The sequence below is a fragment of the Camellia sinensis genome, chromosome 4 (genome assembly GCF_055761805.1).
Source record: "Camellia sinensis isolate YWXY chromosome 4, ASM5576180v1, whole genome shotgun sequence".
NCBI lineage: Eukaryota > Viridiplantae > Streptophyta > Magnoliopsida > Ericales > Theaceae > Camellia > Camellia sinensis.
In genome coordinates, this window is record NC_138964.1 from 125,588,024 (window position 1) to 125,603,782 (window position 15,759).

Here is a 15,759-nt window from a genome sequence, read left to right on the forward strand (position 1 = left end):
ACAATGAGGAAACTAGGTCAACATCGAGTAGTGTTAATGGAGTTTCTTCAGAGACTGTTGGATTAAACAGGAGAAGAATTGGAGGAGGGTTTGTCAAGAGACGCACATCTTGTGATAATTGGCAACCAAGTCTTCAGAGTGTTATTGAAGATTGAAAGTACTTTTTTTTTTTTTTTTTTAAAAAAAAAGGTTGTGCTTGGATCTTGAATTTGAAAATGAATTCCTAAAAGTAAATTTTTTTTTTTTTTTTGGGTCTATGAATTCAAGATTTTATTAGAGTCTTGCAATATTTGGAAAGGAAAGCTGCGTCAAGCAACAATAAGACCCGAATCGGAGTATTATGCTTGTTAAAGGTGCATCTCATCCCTTATGTTAACTCTTAATTTCAAAGATTGAAGTAGCTAGGAAAACTGTGTATATTATAAATTTAAAATTAACGGGATGTGAGACACATTTACAATTAATGTAATCAATTTAATTGACTTTTTTGGGTAAATGTTTTGAATAAATTTTTTTTAGATATGTAATATTGTTAAAACTGGATATATCACATAGAGTAGTGCTATTCAAATTAAAAAATTAGACTCATTTTTCAAACTCAATGCTAACCTAGTGAGTGATTAAACACCTTGTTAGCAAAATAGAAAACAAAAGAAAAATAAGAAATTATATGGGGAAGCTTTGTTTGAACAATTATCATTTAGCTAAGGGTTAATTATATTTTTAATTCTCAAAGTATGAGTCTTATGTTATTTTGATCTTCGATATTTAAATTGTGTTAATTTAGTCCCTAATGTATAAGTGTTTCAATTTATTCCCCCAACCTAACTCTGTTAGTAGACGTAATTAAACATTGGGTACTAAATCGACACATTTTTTATATATTGGAGAACAAATTTACACAATTTTAACATTGAGGATCAAATTGAAACAAAAACTGTAATTAAACCTTTAACTAACTTGCAACAGAAATAATCAAAACACTGTTTCAGTACCCAATTGTGTTTGCAAGTGTACTAAAGGCATAGAAGAATATTATAACTCAATCAGAGTCTGGACAATTCATTCATCCTAACCATGGTCAAATATTCAGGAGTTGGGACAAGTTTGGTATTTCTTTATATTTCAAATTTCAGATTCTCATTCTTCAAAATAAACATCAAAACCAATTATCCTCAACAGCTTGTTCTATTACAAAGCACATGTCCAAGTCAATGACAGAAAGCATGTACAGAGAGTACGCAATTTTGCATCTTACTCAAAAGCAAAAACTAGTACCCATTATAAAATAAAGTTGTAATAACATGTCACACATACCATGAAAAAGGAATAATAATACTATAATAATCACATTTTGTTATCAAATTTTGTTCATTTCATTCGTCAACCTTATTTACATTGCTAATAATATACGTAAACGGTTTAATACAGTGTTGACAAATAAAATGATAAACAGAATATGATAAAAAAACATTGTCACCATAACATTATTGAAAAAAAGAAAACCACCTAGGTTCCTAGTCCCAAATGACCTCTATTTTTCCAACAGTGGATTGTCTAAAACCAATCTCATCTGGTTGGATTATTCCCATGCCCTTTGAAAAAAAATAGCTTCTTATTCTCTTTCATTCTTGTCTCTTCTGACTCTGGTCAGATGCCAATAAATCTCTCTCATCACTCTCTTGCATTTTTAAACTGTGTAGTGCTGCTGAATGGTTTCAATGTCAAGACCCTTGAGCTTCACCACTGACTCAACATGTCCTTTGAGGGTGTGAAGCTCCCTTAGCCTGAAAATAATTTAAAAAAATTAAAGAAAAAGAAAAAGAAAAAGAAAAAGAAAAGAAAAATAAGATGAACCGAGAAAAAAAAAACGGAGGAATGAACTAGGACTATAAATGAACTAAGTTGTTCGCCAGCTCAGCCTGACTCAGATTGTTTTGTAAATAAATGAACTTAGGCCAGATTTTTAGAGTTTGAGCTAGAACAAGCTCGGCAAATAATAGGATAAGTATATTGTTTTATGTATTAAATAATATAAAATGTGTTATATATATTTAATAATATAGAATAATATTCAATGAGTCAACTGAGCTTGATTATCGAGCTAAACTTTTTCTTTGTTATCAAGTTTCGAGCCGAGCTTGAGCCGAGCTTGAGCCCTGCAAAGCTCGGCTCGATTCACTTGCAGTCCTAGAACAAACCAAATTGCAAGTAGCATTTACTGAGACTAAATAGACTTCGTTTAGTCCATAAATGATAAATCTTGTCATGATAATTACCTAGCAACTTCAGCGCGTCTCTTGGCCTGTTCAGCAATTTCAGACAACTCCTGGTAGCTATTCTTGTCATGGAAGAGATCGGATGTATCTGGAGGCTGAAGGCCGTGCAAAGTACGTTGAGCCAAAGCCCATTGTGCCTCTCTCTCCCCCCGGCCATAATCCTTTTTGGTTGTGAAAGCAATCTGGATAATTCAAGTAAAGATGTCAACAAAACATGGCAAAATAAAATTCAAACTTTTTCTCAATTTTCCATAAAGATCCTTGGGGCATACCCTATTCTCAAGTAGATTATCCCAGGCCCTGCCACTCAATGCATATCGAATCAAGAACTTGAAAACATCCAGAGGTATGTAGAAGACGATACTGTAGATCCAAATAACGGCAGCCCATCCCCAACCAATGCCTTTCATAGCCGCAAATTCCCAATTGGCATACACAGCAATCAGCGTAGCCACCTTAATTAATCAAGCAAAATTTTATTTAAATTTTGTAACCAAACGAAAATGCAGTGGAAGACAATGATAATCAACACTCCTAAGAATGATGTGTGCAACTCACCAGCTGTGCAATTATGAATGCAGAAACAAGCAGAAGACCGGGACGTTCAACAAAGGACCAGCTCCGGGAACGAGTTACAAAGATAAGCGCCTGACTAACAATGCTTACTTGAAGGTAAAGAGCTGCTGTAAGCTCTTTGTGACTGCCCCTAATCGAATGTACATGAAAATTGTTCTGCCAAATTACGGTATTGGGTTAGTACAAATAGAATTTAAACCAAATTGAGTTTATTGAGAGAAGAGACTTCAAAGCATTTTCTCACAGTGAAGAAGTCAGATTCACTAGCAGCCCAGAAGAAAACAACGGTCATGACAGCTAGGTAAGTCCCGAGAACAACGCCAGTTGCAAAAATTTCCTTAAGCTTCCATGAATCAGGCATTGGAGATGGCTTCACCTTGTCTTTTGAAATGGTCATGATGGTTCCATCGTTGAGAATGGCAATGATAAGAACCATGAAAGGCGAGAAGTCGAATTTCCAGATAAGAGCAATAAGCATGAAACCCAGAACAATACGGATTGTAATAGAAACGGCATAGATGGTGTAGTTCTTCATCCTCTGGAAAATGGCTCTGCTTGTCAAGACAGCGCTCACAATCACACTTAGTCCGGGCTCTGTCAGGACAATATCGGATGCACTCCGGGCTGCATCAGTTGCATCAGCCACTGCAATACCAATGTCTGCCTTCTTTAAAGCTGGAGCGTCATTCACACCATCTCCTGTCATTCCACAGATGTGTTTCCTCTCCTGTAGCTTCTTCACAATCTCATACTTGTGCTCTGCATTGTTCCCCCACTAGTGTGAGTTTTGTATTTTTTTTATTTATTATTTTTTAAAAAATTTGGGTGCAATTTCTGTAAATAATTTCCAAATAGTTCAAGTAAGACTAGAAACTAAGAAGCAAGCCACGGACACTTGGTACGACACGCTGATAAGAAAATTGTCAAAAATGTAAGACATGACACGTGAAAAAATTATAATTTTATATTTTTATTTATGTCATATAGATGAACCCCAAGTGATTGGCTCGGTGGTCAGTTACTGAGCCCTTGGTGCCTCATGAAGCATCAGGTCTAAGGCATTGTATGCTATCAATCCCTTAGGGGCCACCCCATGGGCATAGCCCGAGATTTGCCTGACCCGTGTGGAATGGACATTTTGAGTGGGTCTCAAGATTAGTCGAGGTTTACCCAGATACCCGACAATCAAAAAACTATCTCAGATAATTGAATATTTAATTCAAACAAAATAATTTTGAAAGTCGAAATGAGGAGAATCAGTATAAATTTTCATTGTTTTTGTTTTGTAATTGGATTTCAAGTTATTTTATTCAAGCTTTTAATTTGTTTCATGTGTCTTACCGTTGGGAAATGTCCAATCAGTGTCGTATTGTGTCAGTGTCCGACCCTTTTTCTTCTTAGAATTGTCCGCACTTCTTAGACTAGAAGCATTGCATTATTCGTATTGGGAAAGAGGAACGGTACAATCGGACTTGCTTCGCTTCACTCCAGTCAGGATTAATGAAATTTTCAAGAATTATTTACAATTTTAATATCCTTCCCTGTATTAAATACTTTTCTCAAAATGCTATGTAACCATACGTCATATGGTAGGATGATTTTGTCCACTTACCAGGGAAGACACCGGCAAAGCCATCAGCCTTCTCAATCAGCTCTTCAACAGGGATATCAGCTATGCTCTTATCCTTGCTCTGGCCAAGGAGGGAGGAAGAGGGATACATGTTTGTCCCCATTCCAAGCCGGCGACCAGTTTCTTTGCCAATGGCTAGCTGATCACCAGTGATCATCTTAACATTGACACCAAGGTGGAGGGCTCGTCTAATAGTCTCTGCACTATCATGCCTTGGAGGATCAAAAAGGGGCAAGAGACCCACAAACATCCATGGCCCTCCTGGACTTTCCTTGCTTTTCTCCGGTACTGTCTGTAAAAAAAAAAGAATACCCCCACAAATCAGGTTATATGCATCACAACTTCATTCAATAAACACGGACACAGAGAAAGAAAAAAAAATAAAACTCACCTGTTGAGCAACTGCAAGGGAGCGAAGGCCACGATCAGCAAACTTAGCAATGATGTCATGAGCTTTCTTCGCCACATCTTCCTTAAGTTTGCAGAGATCGATAATCTGGTGAAGATAAATGGGTACATAAATAAACTAAAAGTACAAAGGACAAAGGCTTTTATCTTTTCTTGCTGAATGCACACTACCTGTTCTGGGGCACCTTTGCTAACTCGGTGCCAATTTCCATTGGAGTCAATGTATGTTATGGCTGTGCGCTTCTCCACTGGGTTAAAGGGCAGGAAATGCACCTCAGTGATACCTGCTCTAGCCTGAAAGCGCACAAGAAAGTAAAACAAAGTATGAACAAATTTGATTATAGTTTATCAAGATTTAGTAGGTCAGGATAATCAATGACAATGTGCTTGTTGAGTTATTTCGATATGAGAACTACTCTGAGAGAGAGTGAATCACTTTCAACCTGACTTTGAAAAACATGGGAAACACACGACCTTCACTAATCATCATCAAGTATAGAAAAATAACTATGCTCAAAAACTGGTTGCATAATTGACAGCAACATGCAATTAGTAGAATGCAGGACCCATTAGACATAGTCAGATTCATTGTTTTAACAAATTGAATGGAAAACTTCTAATCAAAACTGGTAGAGTTTTAAAATGTTATTGAATGCTGCATTAGGCTATACCTTGCCTCTTATCCTTTTCTTTTTTTCTTTTGCTTGAACTAGCATTTATCTGAATTGATGATCATAAAAGCTAGAAGTAAAGGAGCTTCAAATATGAAGTCTCCTTGTGAGATTTAAAGCTAAAAACACATTTACTTTTTCCTTTGATTTTCTCTTTTCATCTCGACCACATCAAATAAGGTGCAAGCTTGAGGTGCGTTTGAGACCAGGATAGAAGTGATTGGTCTGAGCAAAACCAACAAGCATCAAGCTTTTATTCTATTTTTCCAAGGTCAAGATTATTAGCATGATGGTCGCATTTATTCACTATCCTACTCAGAAACCATACCTAAGTTGAAATCATTAATTTACTATTGCAAAATCAGGTTTTTAATCGAAAAGCCTTGTCTTATCAGTTTGTCACACCTTACTAGTTTTTATGCTACAAGTCAAAAGCAATAACTGCAGTGAAAAAACACCAACTTAAACAGGTCAGTAGCTAAAAGAGCTGAGCTCAAGCTTCTGAATAGTTCCTATTTCAGCTATTAGCTATAGTAAAACATGTTTCCTCAGCAATTGACGAACTTTGACTAGCATACATACAAGTACATCTCTTCTTTGACATTACCTCCTTGGGATCAGCGAGCATTCCAACAATACAAGCATCAATAGCATCCTGATTCTCCACCCTAGAAGCCCTTGCCCCAAGTAGAATTACAGTTTCCTTCTCCACATCCTTCATAAACACCTACATGTTAACATTTTAATTCTATGATTAGTGAATCAACAAAGTTCAAGTGTTACCTAGACATTTTAAAATCTTTGCTTAATTTATTTATTTGAATTTTTTTTTTTTTTGGTTGCATACTTTCTCCTTTTACATTCATCATCACATATCCTAAAACTTCAGCTTAACTCAATGATAATGTATTCTACACCAAACTTTAATAAATTACAGACCTCAATAAGGTTCTTGTCGACAGTAAGCTTGTTGAGAGTGAGAGTTCCAGTCTTATCACTACAAAGGACATCCATCCCAGCCATCTCCTCAATAGCTGTCATCCTCTTGGTGATGGCACCTTGCTGTGATAGACGGTGGGATCCAATCGCCATTGTCACTGACAGCACTGTTGGCATGGCAATTGGAATTCCTCCAATAAGAAGAACCAATAGATTATTAATCCCATCCCTGTACTTGCGGTGCTGAATTGGATACATCACCACTAGCTCTATTACGATTCCCACCGCAATCGAGCATATACAGAAGTTACCAATGGCTGTCAGTACCTAATCATACCAACTAGCGAAGTTAGGAAACGCCGCAGCTACCAAAAACTCAAAAGGCTTTTTGTAAGTAATTCATCTACAAAGTGTCATATTTTCTTAGATTTCAAAATAATGCAATTCTATTTTACTGTTGCCCAAGTATGTTTGACATTGCTTGAATATGTTTGAAAATTCCTATTTGAAGCAAATTGTTGAGTCATATGATGGACATAATCTTCCTCTTTTGAAAGAATATGAATTGCATTTTTCTTGCCCAAGTTCACTCTTGAGCTTTTCAGACTTGATCACAAAGTGATTCCCATTAAGATCCTAAATGTTAAACCCTTCCGGAAAAGCATTTACAAGTTAGTATCGTACCTTTTGGAAGTGGCCTACTTGATTGGTGCTGTCAACAAGGTGAGCCGCTTTGCCAAAGAAGGTGTGCACTCCAGTGGCAATCACAATGGCCTCAATCTCACCTTGTTTACAGGTGGAACCTGAGAATACTTCATCACCTGCGTTCTTTGTTACTGGTAAGGACTCCCCAGTGAGGGCAGATTGATCAATTTTGAGGGGGTCTCCTTCCAAGAGACGAGCATCTGCTGGGACGATGTCACCCAACTTAATGCTGATTATGTCACCCGGCACCAGGATAGATGCGTCCTGCTCGCCCCATCTTGCTTCTCTCAAGACCTTAACCAATCAACATGAACATAGAATTCAAGTATGTATCCAGTACTTTATCAAACATATGTCGTAGGTCAGTTTTTGTAACAATTTGGCCTCACCCAGTACAATATTATCCACTTTGCCTGCCATGAGCAACATGCACGCCCATACGGGCGTCCACGTGGCCAGTGCACGGCTTTGTTCTCCCCAAGGTTCCTTGGGGAAAGGCATAATACTAAGAAGGTACAAAGTCTTTACTTATATGGCATTAGACATTCCTCTTCCCATCTGATATGGGATGGGGCGTAAGTTTTTCCGTACTGTTGTTATTATGTAGAAGTACCTTAGTTTTGGGAGCAAGACCAGCCATTAGTGCTGCTGCAGCATTGCCTGCATTATTTTCTTCAATAAAGCTTATAGTGGAGTTGATGAAAAGCAATGACACAATACCAATAAAATCTTGCCAATCTGGAGGCTGACCCTGCATTTATGTGATGAAAATTAAAACGAGAGAGAGAGAGAGAGAGAGAGAGAGAGAGAGAGAGAGAGAGAGAGAGAGAGAGAGTAAATGTAAGAGAGCATTACCCCTCCATTTGCCAAAACAATGGCCATGATGGCAGCAATCTCCATAACCCATGACAAAGGATTCCACATAAAACCCAAGAATTTCAGAAACTTGCTTTCCTGTTTCAGTATTGTATTAAAAATATCAGTTATTCATGACTACTGATAATGAAGAAGCAGAATAAAAGTACTGAAATATAGAAAAAATTGCCTTCTTCTCCTCAAGCTTATTTGGGCCAAAGATTTGGAGTCTTTGATCCCCTTCCTCATTTGACAATCCCTCTTTTGTGCATTTCAATTGTTCGAATACTTCCTCAACTGGTATACGCTCCTGCGCATACATAATACAATTGAATACTCTTTTATCATCAGGGCTTTGTTGTAACTAACTAGCATTCAAATTAGTCTAAAACAAATCTTCTAACTAAATGCATGCATAATTTTTTTGGGGATACAAGAGAAAGAGAAGGCCACAGCCATTGGAAAGCTAGTACTGTTGCATGCCCTCTGAGGAGAACTCAAACCATATGAAGATAGTATGATCTAATCATATTAAATTTACTAAAGTTCTGAGTTTATTTTAGTTTTATATTCTAATTTCATAAGTTTGCAACATGCCTCTCTTCATTAAAAAAAAAACGAAAACAAAACCAATTAAGAAAAAATAATACAGAGTAGTAGTTCAATGCTAAGTTTATAGCATTATATTGACAAGTTCAGTAAACAAGCAAGATCTTTCATGCGTGATATTGATCCCTTGGACACCGTTTGATTACATTTTAGAAGTACCAATTCAGCTTTTGCTACTAAAACACATACTGCATTGATGTCATATTCGAAGAAATGAAACCCTCATTCAAGCAAAACTAGCAATGGATGAGCAAGAATAAACAAGAGCCAAAGCACCATCCATGAAATTATTTAATCTTGACCAAATTGATCCATTAATACACAATCGCACGTAGAGAGAGCTTCACTTCAAAATTATTTACAGAATCAATCCAAAATCAACTATATACAATAAAAAAGTAAAATAGAAAGTAAAACCAAGATCATAGAATAAAAATCCAAAAACAATGTCCATGTCTATTACACTATATGAAGTGTACACTCCATTTGTTTTTAAAATGACCTCGTCGCTACTGAACAGTTTTTCTCATCTATTAAATCGTTCAAAAATTTAAACATAAAATTACAAACGTATCATGTTTGCATCCACTGCTAGACTATAGGCCTTTTTTGGGAAGGCAATATTTTAGCTAAAAAGCTACTACAAAAAGTCAATATATTCTCTCGTCTTTATGTAAAAAGTTAAAAAATTACTAAAAAAATCAATTGCTAAACAAACAAAAACAACAGCCTTAGAGCATCTCCAATGTTTGTGCCATTGATCATGTCAAAACCAAAAAAGGGCTTGGCTTCACAAAATTGGTGCTCCAATGGTGTGCCATTTGTGTTACATGGATTCTTCTATTTCCTCCATAGTATCCGTGTCCACCGGATATGACATGGGTAAGGGTGTCGGATATGAGTCCGATACTTATTTCCAATTTAGATACTCAAATCTTTTGCTTTGTTACAATATATGAGAAGAAGAAACTCACATTTGCTAGCAAAATTTTTAGCTTCTCACATGAATTAGAGATAGACATTTCATATTTTTTCTGAATCATATTCAATTTCAAGTATATTTCTAAATAATTTATAACATTTCATTTGAAAATATATGTGTACATGACGCGTCCTCGTACCCACATCCAATTTTGGATATGTATCCCAAAATCTTAAGATTTAAATTTATGAAGGTCTGACACTTGAATATACACCCGCACCCGATACTCATAACCAAGTCCATATAACATAGTGTGCCATTGCTCTAGCCAAAAAATGGCAGCGCAAAGCCATCTTGCTGCCAAAATGAAAATTGATACCAAAATCAATTGATTTTCAGAAATCAACAATAATTTGGTACCAAAACTAACTAATTTTTAGAAACCAACAACAATAAAATTGCTACCAAAATGAAATGACAAATGCTGATATGGTGAGAATTTTTTTAATTAATATTTTTTATTTCTTTCTGTTGCTACATTTTATTACTTTATTATTTATTAGTTCTGTTTTTATTACTTCTAATTTTATTTTTTAAAATGTAGGTTCTTCAAGCAGAAACTATGTACAAGGATATTGAAAATTTTAGAAGTTAGTTGATTTGGCCAATGATTATGTCAAAATAGCAAGGCTTCATTGGGGTGGTATAGTCAAAATTTTAAAATTAGCTTTTGTGCACTGTAGCAGGCCAAAAAAATTGGAGATGCTCATAGTAAGGCCTGGTTTGGAAAGATTATGGTAGTATTTGGTTAAGGTTTGAAACCATGATTTAGATCAAAAATTTTCAAAACTCATAACTAAATACTTAATTCAAAATTCTTTTCAAAACTTATAACCAAACTTCTTTCAATACTCTATTTTTAAAACAAAATATATATTTTTTTTATTTTGTTCATTAAAATTATTTTTTATTTTTATTTTTTGAAAAAAAAAATCAGAATTTTTTTAAAATTTTTGAAGAAAAATAGTTTTTATTTTTTTATTTTTTGGAAAAAATATTTTGTTATTTTTTTAAGTATTGGCCAAATAATTTGTTATGATTTAGATATATATGGATGATCCAAATTTTTTTTTAGTTTAAAAAAATTAATAAATATTTAAAAATTTTAAAAATTAAAATGTTTAAAAAAGTAAAATTAAAAATAAAAAAATATTTAAAATAAAAAAAAAATTGATTTTAAAATATTGAAAATATTTTTTAAAAAAAATACAACCATAAATGTAATAAATACAGTGCATATTAAAAAAGTATTTACAATAAAAAATATTTACTCTAAAAAATAAAATAAATTTTTTTAAATATTTAAAATAATAAACTCAAAACAATTTCAAAATACAACTCAAAACTTAAAATTCTTTTCAAAATTCATAATCAAACAAGTTTTTTATTTTCGAAACTTATCTTTCAAAATAAAACTCCACACTGAAATTATGATCTTAAAACTAAACCAAATGGACCTAGATTTTACCCAAAAAAAAAAAAAACACTAAAAAGTTAAAAAGTCAACCAACTAAAAAATTATATTAATTGAAAAAATCTTTCATTTTTCACTACTTTTTACACGTTTTTTTATAAAAAAAAATTAAAAAATCAGTCTTAAATACTTTCTATATCAATTTTAGGGTTGGTTTGGAATATTTTAAAAAAGTACACTTTTTGACTTATTGGCTTATATGAGTTGTGTTTGGGTTGGGTTTGATGTGATGTGTTAGAGAGGTGATGTGATTTAAATAAGATGACGTGACTTAAATAGGATAGTGACTTTTTGACTTTTTGTATTATTTAGTTTATGTCAAACCAACCCTTAGTGTCTTTCCAAACAAACCCTGTCTACTACACTAAAACCACATATTTTTCTTTTCTGAAAACCGATGAAACCAATTCAAATTCTTGTTTGGGATGAGCTATATAAGTCTATTTTTTGATTTTTTTTAACTAAAAAAATAGAGAGAAAAAATATGTATGTTTAGGAGAACTTTTAAATTTTTAACAAAAAAAAAATATGTAATAAAATATTGTATCAAATATTAAAATTACTCTTGTACCCTTCCTAACACATATTGTGTCATTCAGTGCATTGTTCAATTTTGTTGACTTTGGAAATTCGTGGCTTACAATTAGCCACGTCAATGCATTTGGTACAATGTGTAAAGGAAAAAGAGTAATGCTAGAAATTTTAAATATTTTATTAAAAGTTTTACTAAATGTCTTATATGGGTGTAGGACTCACACAATGTGGGTCCCATGTGAGTCCCACACCCATATGAGACATTTAGTAAAACTTTTGGTAGAATTTTTAGGCCTCTGATATTTTTGAAGGAAAAATTGAGAGTTCTAAATTAAAAGTTCTAATAACTCTAATTGGTGTGTAGATCCTATGTGATGTGATGTTTTGGCCTTATTATTATTATTATTATTTGATTTTTCACATTATTAGTACTCTTTTATAATTTCTAAATTAAAGGGAGGTATCATTTCTAATATGTAAAGATAGGTACACTAATATGCACTTTTTCTTGTTGAATACAAAAGGGCAAATTCATAATTTCGTCCTCCATTTATTCAGCATCTTTTTCTGCCCAAACATGGGAATAGTGTTAATTTTTTTACTTTTTTAATAGCTTTTTAGCTTTTTTAAGGGATGCCAAACATCCACAAAATTTCAATTATTCATTTTTTTCATTTCTTAACTACATAAATTTACACACAAGGATGAGATGCATTTATATATCAAGATATATTTGTTAGAATTTATGCAATATACAATATGCACTTACACACTTAAAAGTTGTGCATATATACCCTGCATAATAAATAAATAAAATCAAAGTGGGAATCAAACAATGGAAAGGAAATGAAGAACGTACGAGATCGACGTTCTCATTCTTGATTTCTTCCAAGCTGATAGCTTTGTCCGCCATGCTTTGTCTCTCTGTACACTCAAAATCTTTTCTATGAACTCTCTCTCTCTCTCTCTCTCTCTCTACACTCTGTGTTCGTTCATGGAGATTGATTGAATTGGTTTGGGGGGTTGGGATTGAAGGTTGATGCGAGAGAGTGAGTTTGGTTTATAACGAACTCGGAAATCCAAATGATACGCGATAAACAATATATTATTTATAGTATAGGATGTCACTGACCAAAACCCCTGCGATCTAATGGGCGGGACTCTTGTGGTTCTGTAGCCCCCCCGAGTCATGCGCTTTCATCCCACCATTCTCACCTTGTCTTTCTGCCCCCCCACTCTAATTATGTTGCGCCATGTTTTTTTTAGTCCTGTTTGTTTCCCTCCTTAATCCATTGCTCTACTGGTCCATGTGATTCTTCTTTATTACTGTATTTGGTTGGAAAATTTGGAAAGAAAAAAAAAAAAAAAAGAAAAAATATTATGTGAAATTAAATGAATTATAGGTACATTTTACTTATTTTTTTCTTTTCCTTTTTCTTTTTCTAAATCTTCCAACTAAATACAAGGTAAAACAATAAGAAAATTAGAGGCTCGAGATATAGATCCACTACGAACCTTTTGTTTTGTTGTATTTTAAGTTATTAATTCATGAACACATCCTATCATGTGTCCAAAATATATATATATATATTTTTAAAAAAAAAAACTTGTAAATTTTACAAAGAATTAACGGTTGGTACACGCAATACGTGTGCAATTCAAATAAATAAAAATAAAAATAAATGATAAATATTCTTAATATGTGTGTTGATTCAGTGATAAGAAAATTTTTTTTTCCTTAAACTTAAAGTCAAGGTTTCAAGCCTTATATATATAACGTCCATATTAATTCAGGTGTACGCTTTATATAAAAATATAGATGTATATTATTTTTAAAATAATTTGCAAACAAAAGATTTGTACAAAAAATACATCTAAAATAATGTGTTAATGATATTTTTGGAGTTATGAGAATAATATGTGTTTGATTAGAAATGAAATGCATATCAATTTATTTAAAAGTTACATACAAAATATTATATTAGTTGGGTCAAACTATTAATTGCAATTTTTACTTAAAAGTTTGTGGCTCAAAAATAATATATATTGCTTTTGCATAAAGTTGCATACAAAATACAAAATGATGTGAATTTTTATGTAATTTTTTTTTTTAAATGAAAGCACTTATGATTATGATTTACAATTTTAACAATATCATTATCATATAATTTTAGATGAATTTTATGTATTAATGTTCCTTTTTGTAAATTATTTGGAACAAAGTCGAGGCATACTTGAAAGCGATAAAGTCACTGAAGTTACTAGGGATCTATACTCACCCAAGGTCACGACATCAAGGGGGACAAAGAGATATGGCCTTGAAACCCTCTCAAGTTCTATAATTCATACGAGGTTTTGAGAATTAAAAACACATTTTCTAATCCGTCAATACCAAAGAAAAGAAAGACCACTAAAGTGAGGATTAATCGAAAATACCAAGATTAGCTTCAATAACCTTCATTTACCAAGACCTACCTAGAGTTCCAATGCCTCTGATAGACCATCAATAATGGTGTGGAGAAGTGATTTTGGAATATTCATTTTACCCAAACAAACCCTTGAAAGATCTTTTAGTTGTCACCTGAACTAAAAGAAAAACTCTTGTCACTGTTGTTAGTATTAGCATTTTGACATGCAAGTCAGTTTCTCTCGAAAGAATACTTTTGTTATTTTGTTTTATTTTTTATTTTCTTTATTTAGGGCGCAAATTTAGAACATACCTCTCTCTTCATCCTCTTCCTCCTTTAATAGTCATTCTCCTTGATTTTTTCTTTTGTAGCCTAGCCCCTCGTCATTACTCTGATAGGGTCCATCGTCGTATTGTATTTTTTAAGAGTGATAGAGACCCCCTCCAATCACCACCCCCACCACCCCCATACACACGTGGCGGATGGTGAATGGAGAACAAGGGGAAAAAAAAAAATCCAACCAATGAGAGAGAGGGGGGGTCAAAAGGGGTGGGGAAAAAATAGAGTCTTAGACATTTTTGATTTTTTAAATAGGGGCAACCTCTGCCTAACTAACGGGGTTGTGCCGACTTGTGTGATATACTCAGTTCAAATGTGCGGCCCAGGTATCCTTAATTTGGCACGTGCTTCATCTTGTTTTTGTATTTATTCAGCAATGATCTCGAGTCCAGTGGGCTTTGACTGAACCCATCAAAGATGAGTTTGGATGTACTTTGTTTGCCAATTTAGATTTATTTTTACTCGGCTCCCACAAATGGTGATCTAATTTAGACATGGTGGTAGACTGGCAGTTTCGAAAAAAACAAGTCAAACGGTAAAAGTTGAAGGTCCTAACCGTGCGACTACTTTCCATCACTAATTTATTTTGAAAAGTGTTAAAAAAGTTGATTTTTCTATTGAAAAATGCTTGGGAGCACTAATTAGTGCTCCCACTAATTAGGTGGCAGTGGGTCCCATCATTAATGATGTGATGTTTTGGTCTTGGAGTTGTATTTTTTTTTTTTTTTACTTTTTTAATGCATTAGTGCTATTAGTGGTGGTGTTTTTAGTGGGATGAATCATTGTTGTTTTTTATTTATTACAAAAAAAAGTGTAATACATAGAAAGATGTTGTGATCTAAACAATAAATTAGTTTTTTTTTACACTTCCCAAAAGAGGCCAAGTTGATTTGAGAACTTGACTTTTAAAATAAAAGGCTAAAAGGCTTTTCAAAAGAAATTTTAAAAATTATTTACAAAAATGAAAAAATTACTAAAAAAATAAATTATACATACTAGTCATTTACATTTTTTAAATATGGATTTGGATTTTTTCAAGTTGGCTATCTCAACTTGACAAAAGTTTGGGTTTGGTGGACATATTTTAAAGTTGACCTTGATGATTCGAATTATTTATTTTTTAGTAGTTGTTTAGTAAATATTTATATAAAAATTTAAGATGATTAAATATCAGTAATTATGTGTTTAAATCACATTTGTACTACAAAAAATAGATGGTTACTTTTAAGATTATAATTGTTGTTCATTTTTTTAAAATAAATGTGGTTCAAACTATATCCGACCATATTAATTTTTTTTTTTTGTATAAATATTTTACTCAACGAATCTTAAAAAGTGAACGGTTTGAAT

General features: G+C 33.3%; 1 protein-coding gene across 1 annotated transcript; it reads right to left on the minus strand.

Annotated features, from left to right (window-relative positions):
• Positions 1 to 1,439: 1,439 nt before the first annotated feature.
• Positions 1,440 to 12,911, minus strand: HA9 (H[+]-ATPase 9). The gene is made up of 15 exons (XM_082922959.1): positions 12,522 to 12,911; positions 8,254 to 8,373; positions 8,064 to 8,162; positions 7,822 to 7,959; positions 7,188 to 7,502; positions 6,504 to 6,830; positions 6,172 to 6,291; positions 5,065 to 5,187; positions 4,877 to 4,981; positions 4,468 to 4,777; positions 3,100 to 3,614; positions 2,838 to 3,011; positions 2,552 to 2,734; positions 2,280 to 2,461; positions 1,440 to 1,787 (listed from the first exon to the last, which is right to left on the minus strand). Exons 1-15 carry the CDS (start codon positions 12,573 to 12,575, stop codon positions 1,691 to 1,693), a joined length of 2,862 nt encoding a protein of 953 aa, XP_082779085.1. The 5' UTR covers positions 12,576 to 12,911; the 3' UTR covers positions 1,440 to 1,690.
• Between the last annotated feature and the right edge of the window lie 2,848 nt (positions 12,912 to 15,759).

Excerpts from the sequence above, each read along its gene's own strand:
- HA9 (XM_082922959.1), bottom strand. The coding sequence starts at position 12,575 with ATGGCGGACAAAGCTATCAGCTTGGAAGAAATCAAGAATGAGAACGTC. Across the intron at positions 8,374-12,521 it reads AGAATGAGAACGTCGATCTC|GAGCGTATACCAGTTGAGGA; the intron begins GTACGTTCTTCA and ends ATGTATGCGCAG. Across the intron at positions 7,960-8,063 it reads TTGTTTTGGCAAATGGAGGG|GGTCAGCCTCCAGATTGGCA; the intron begins GTAATGCTCTCT and ends ACATAAATGCAG.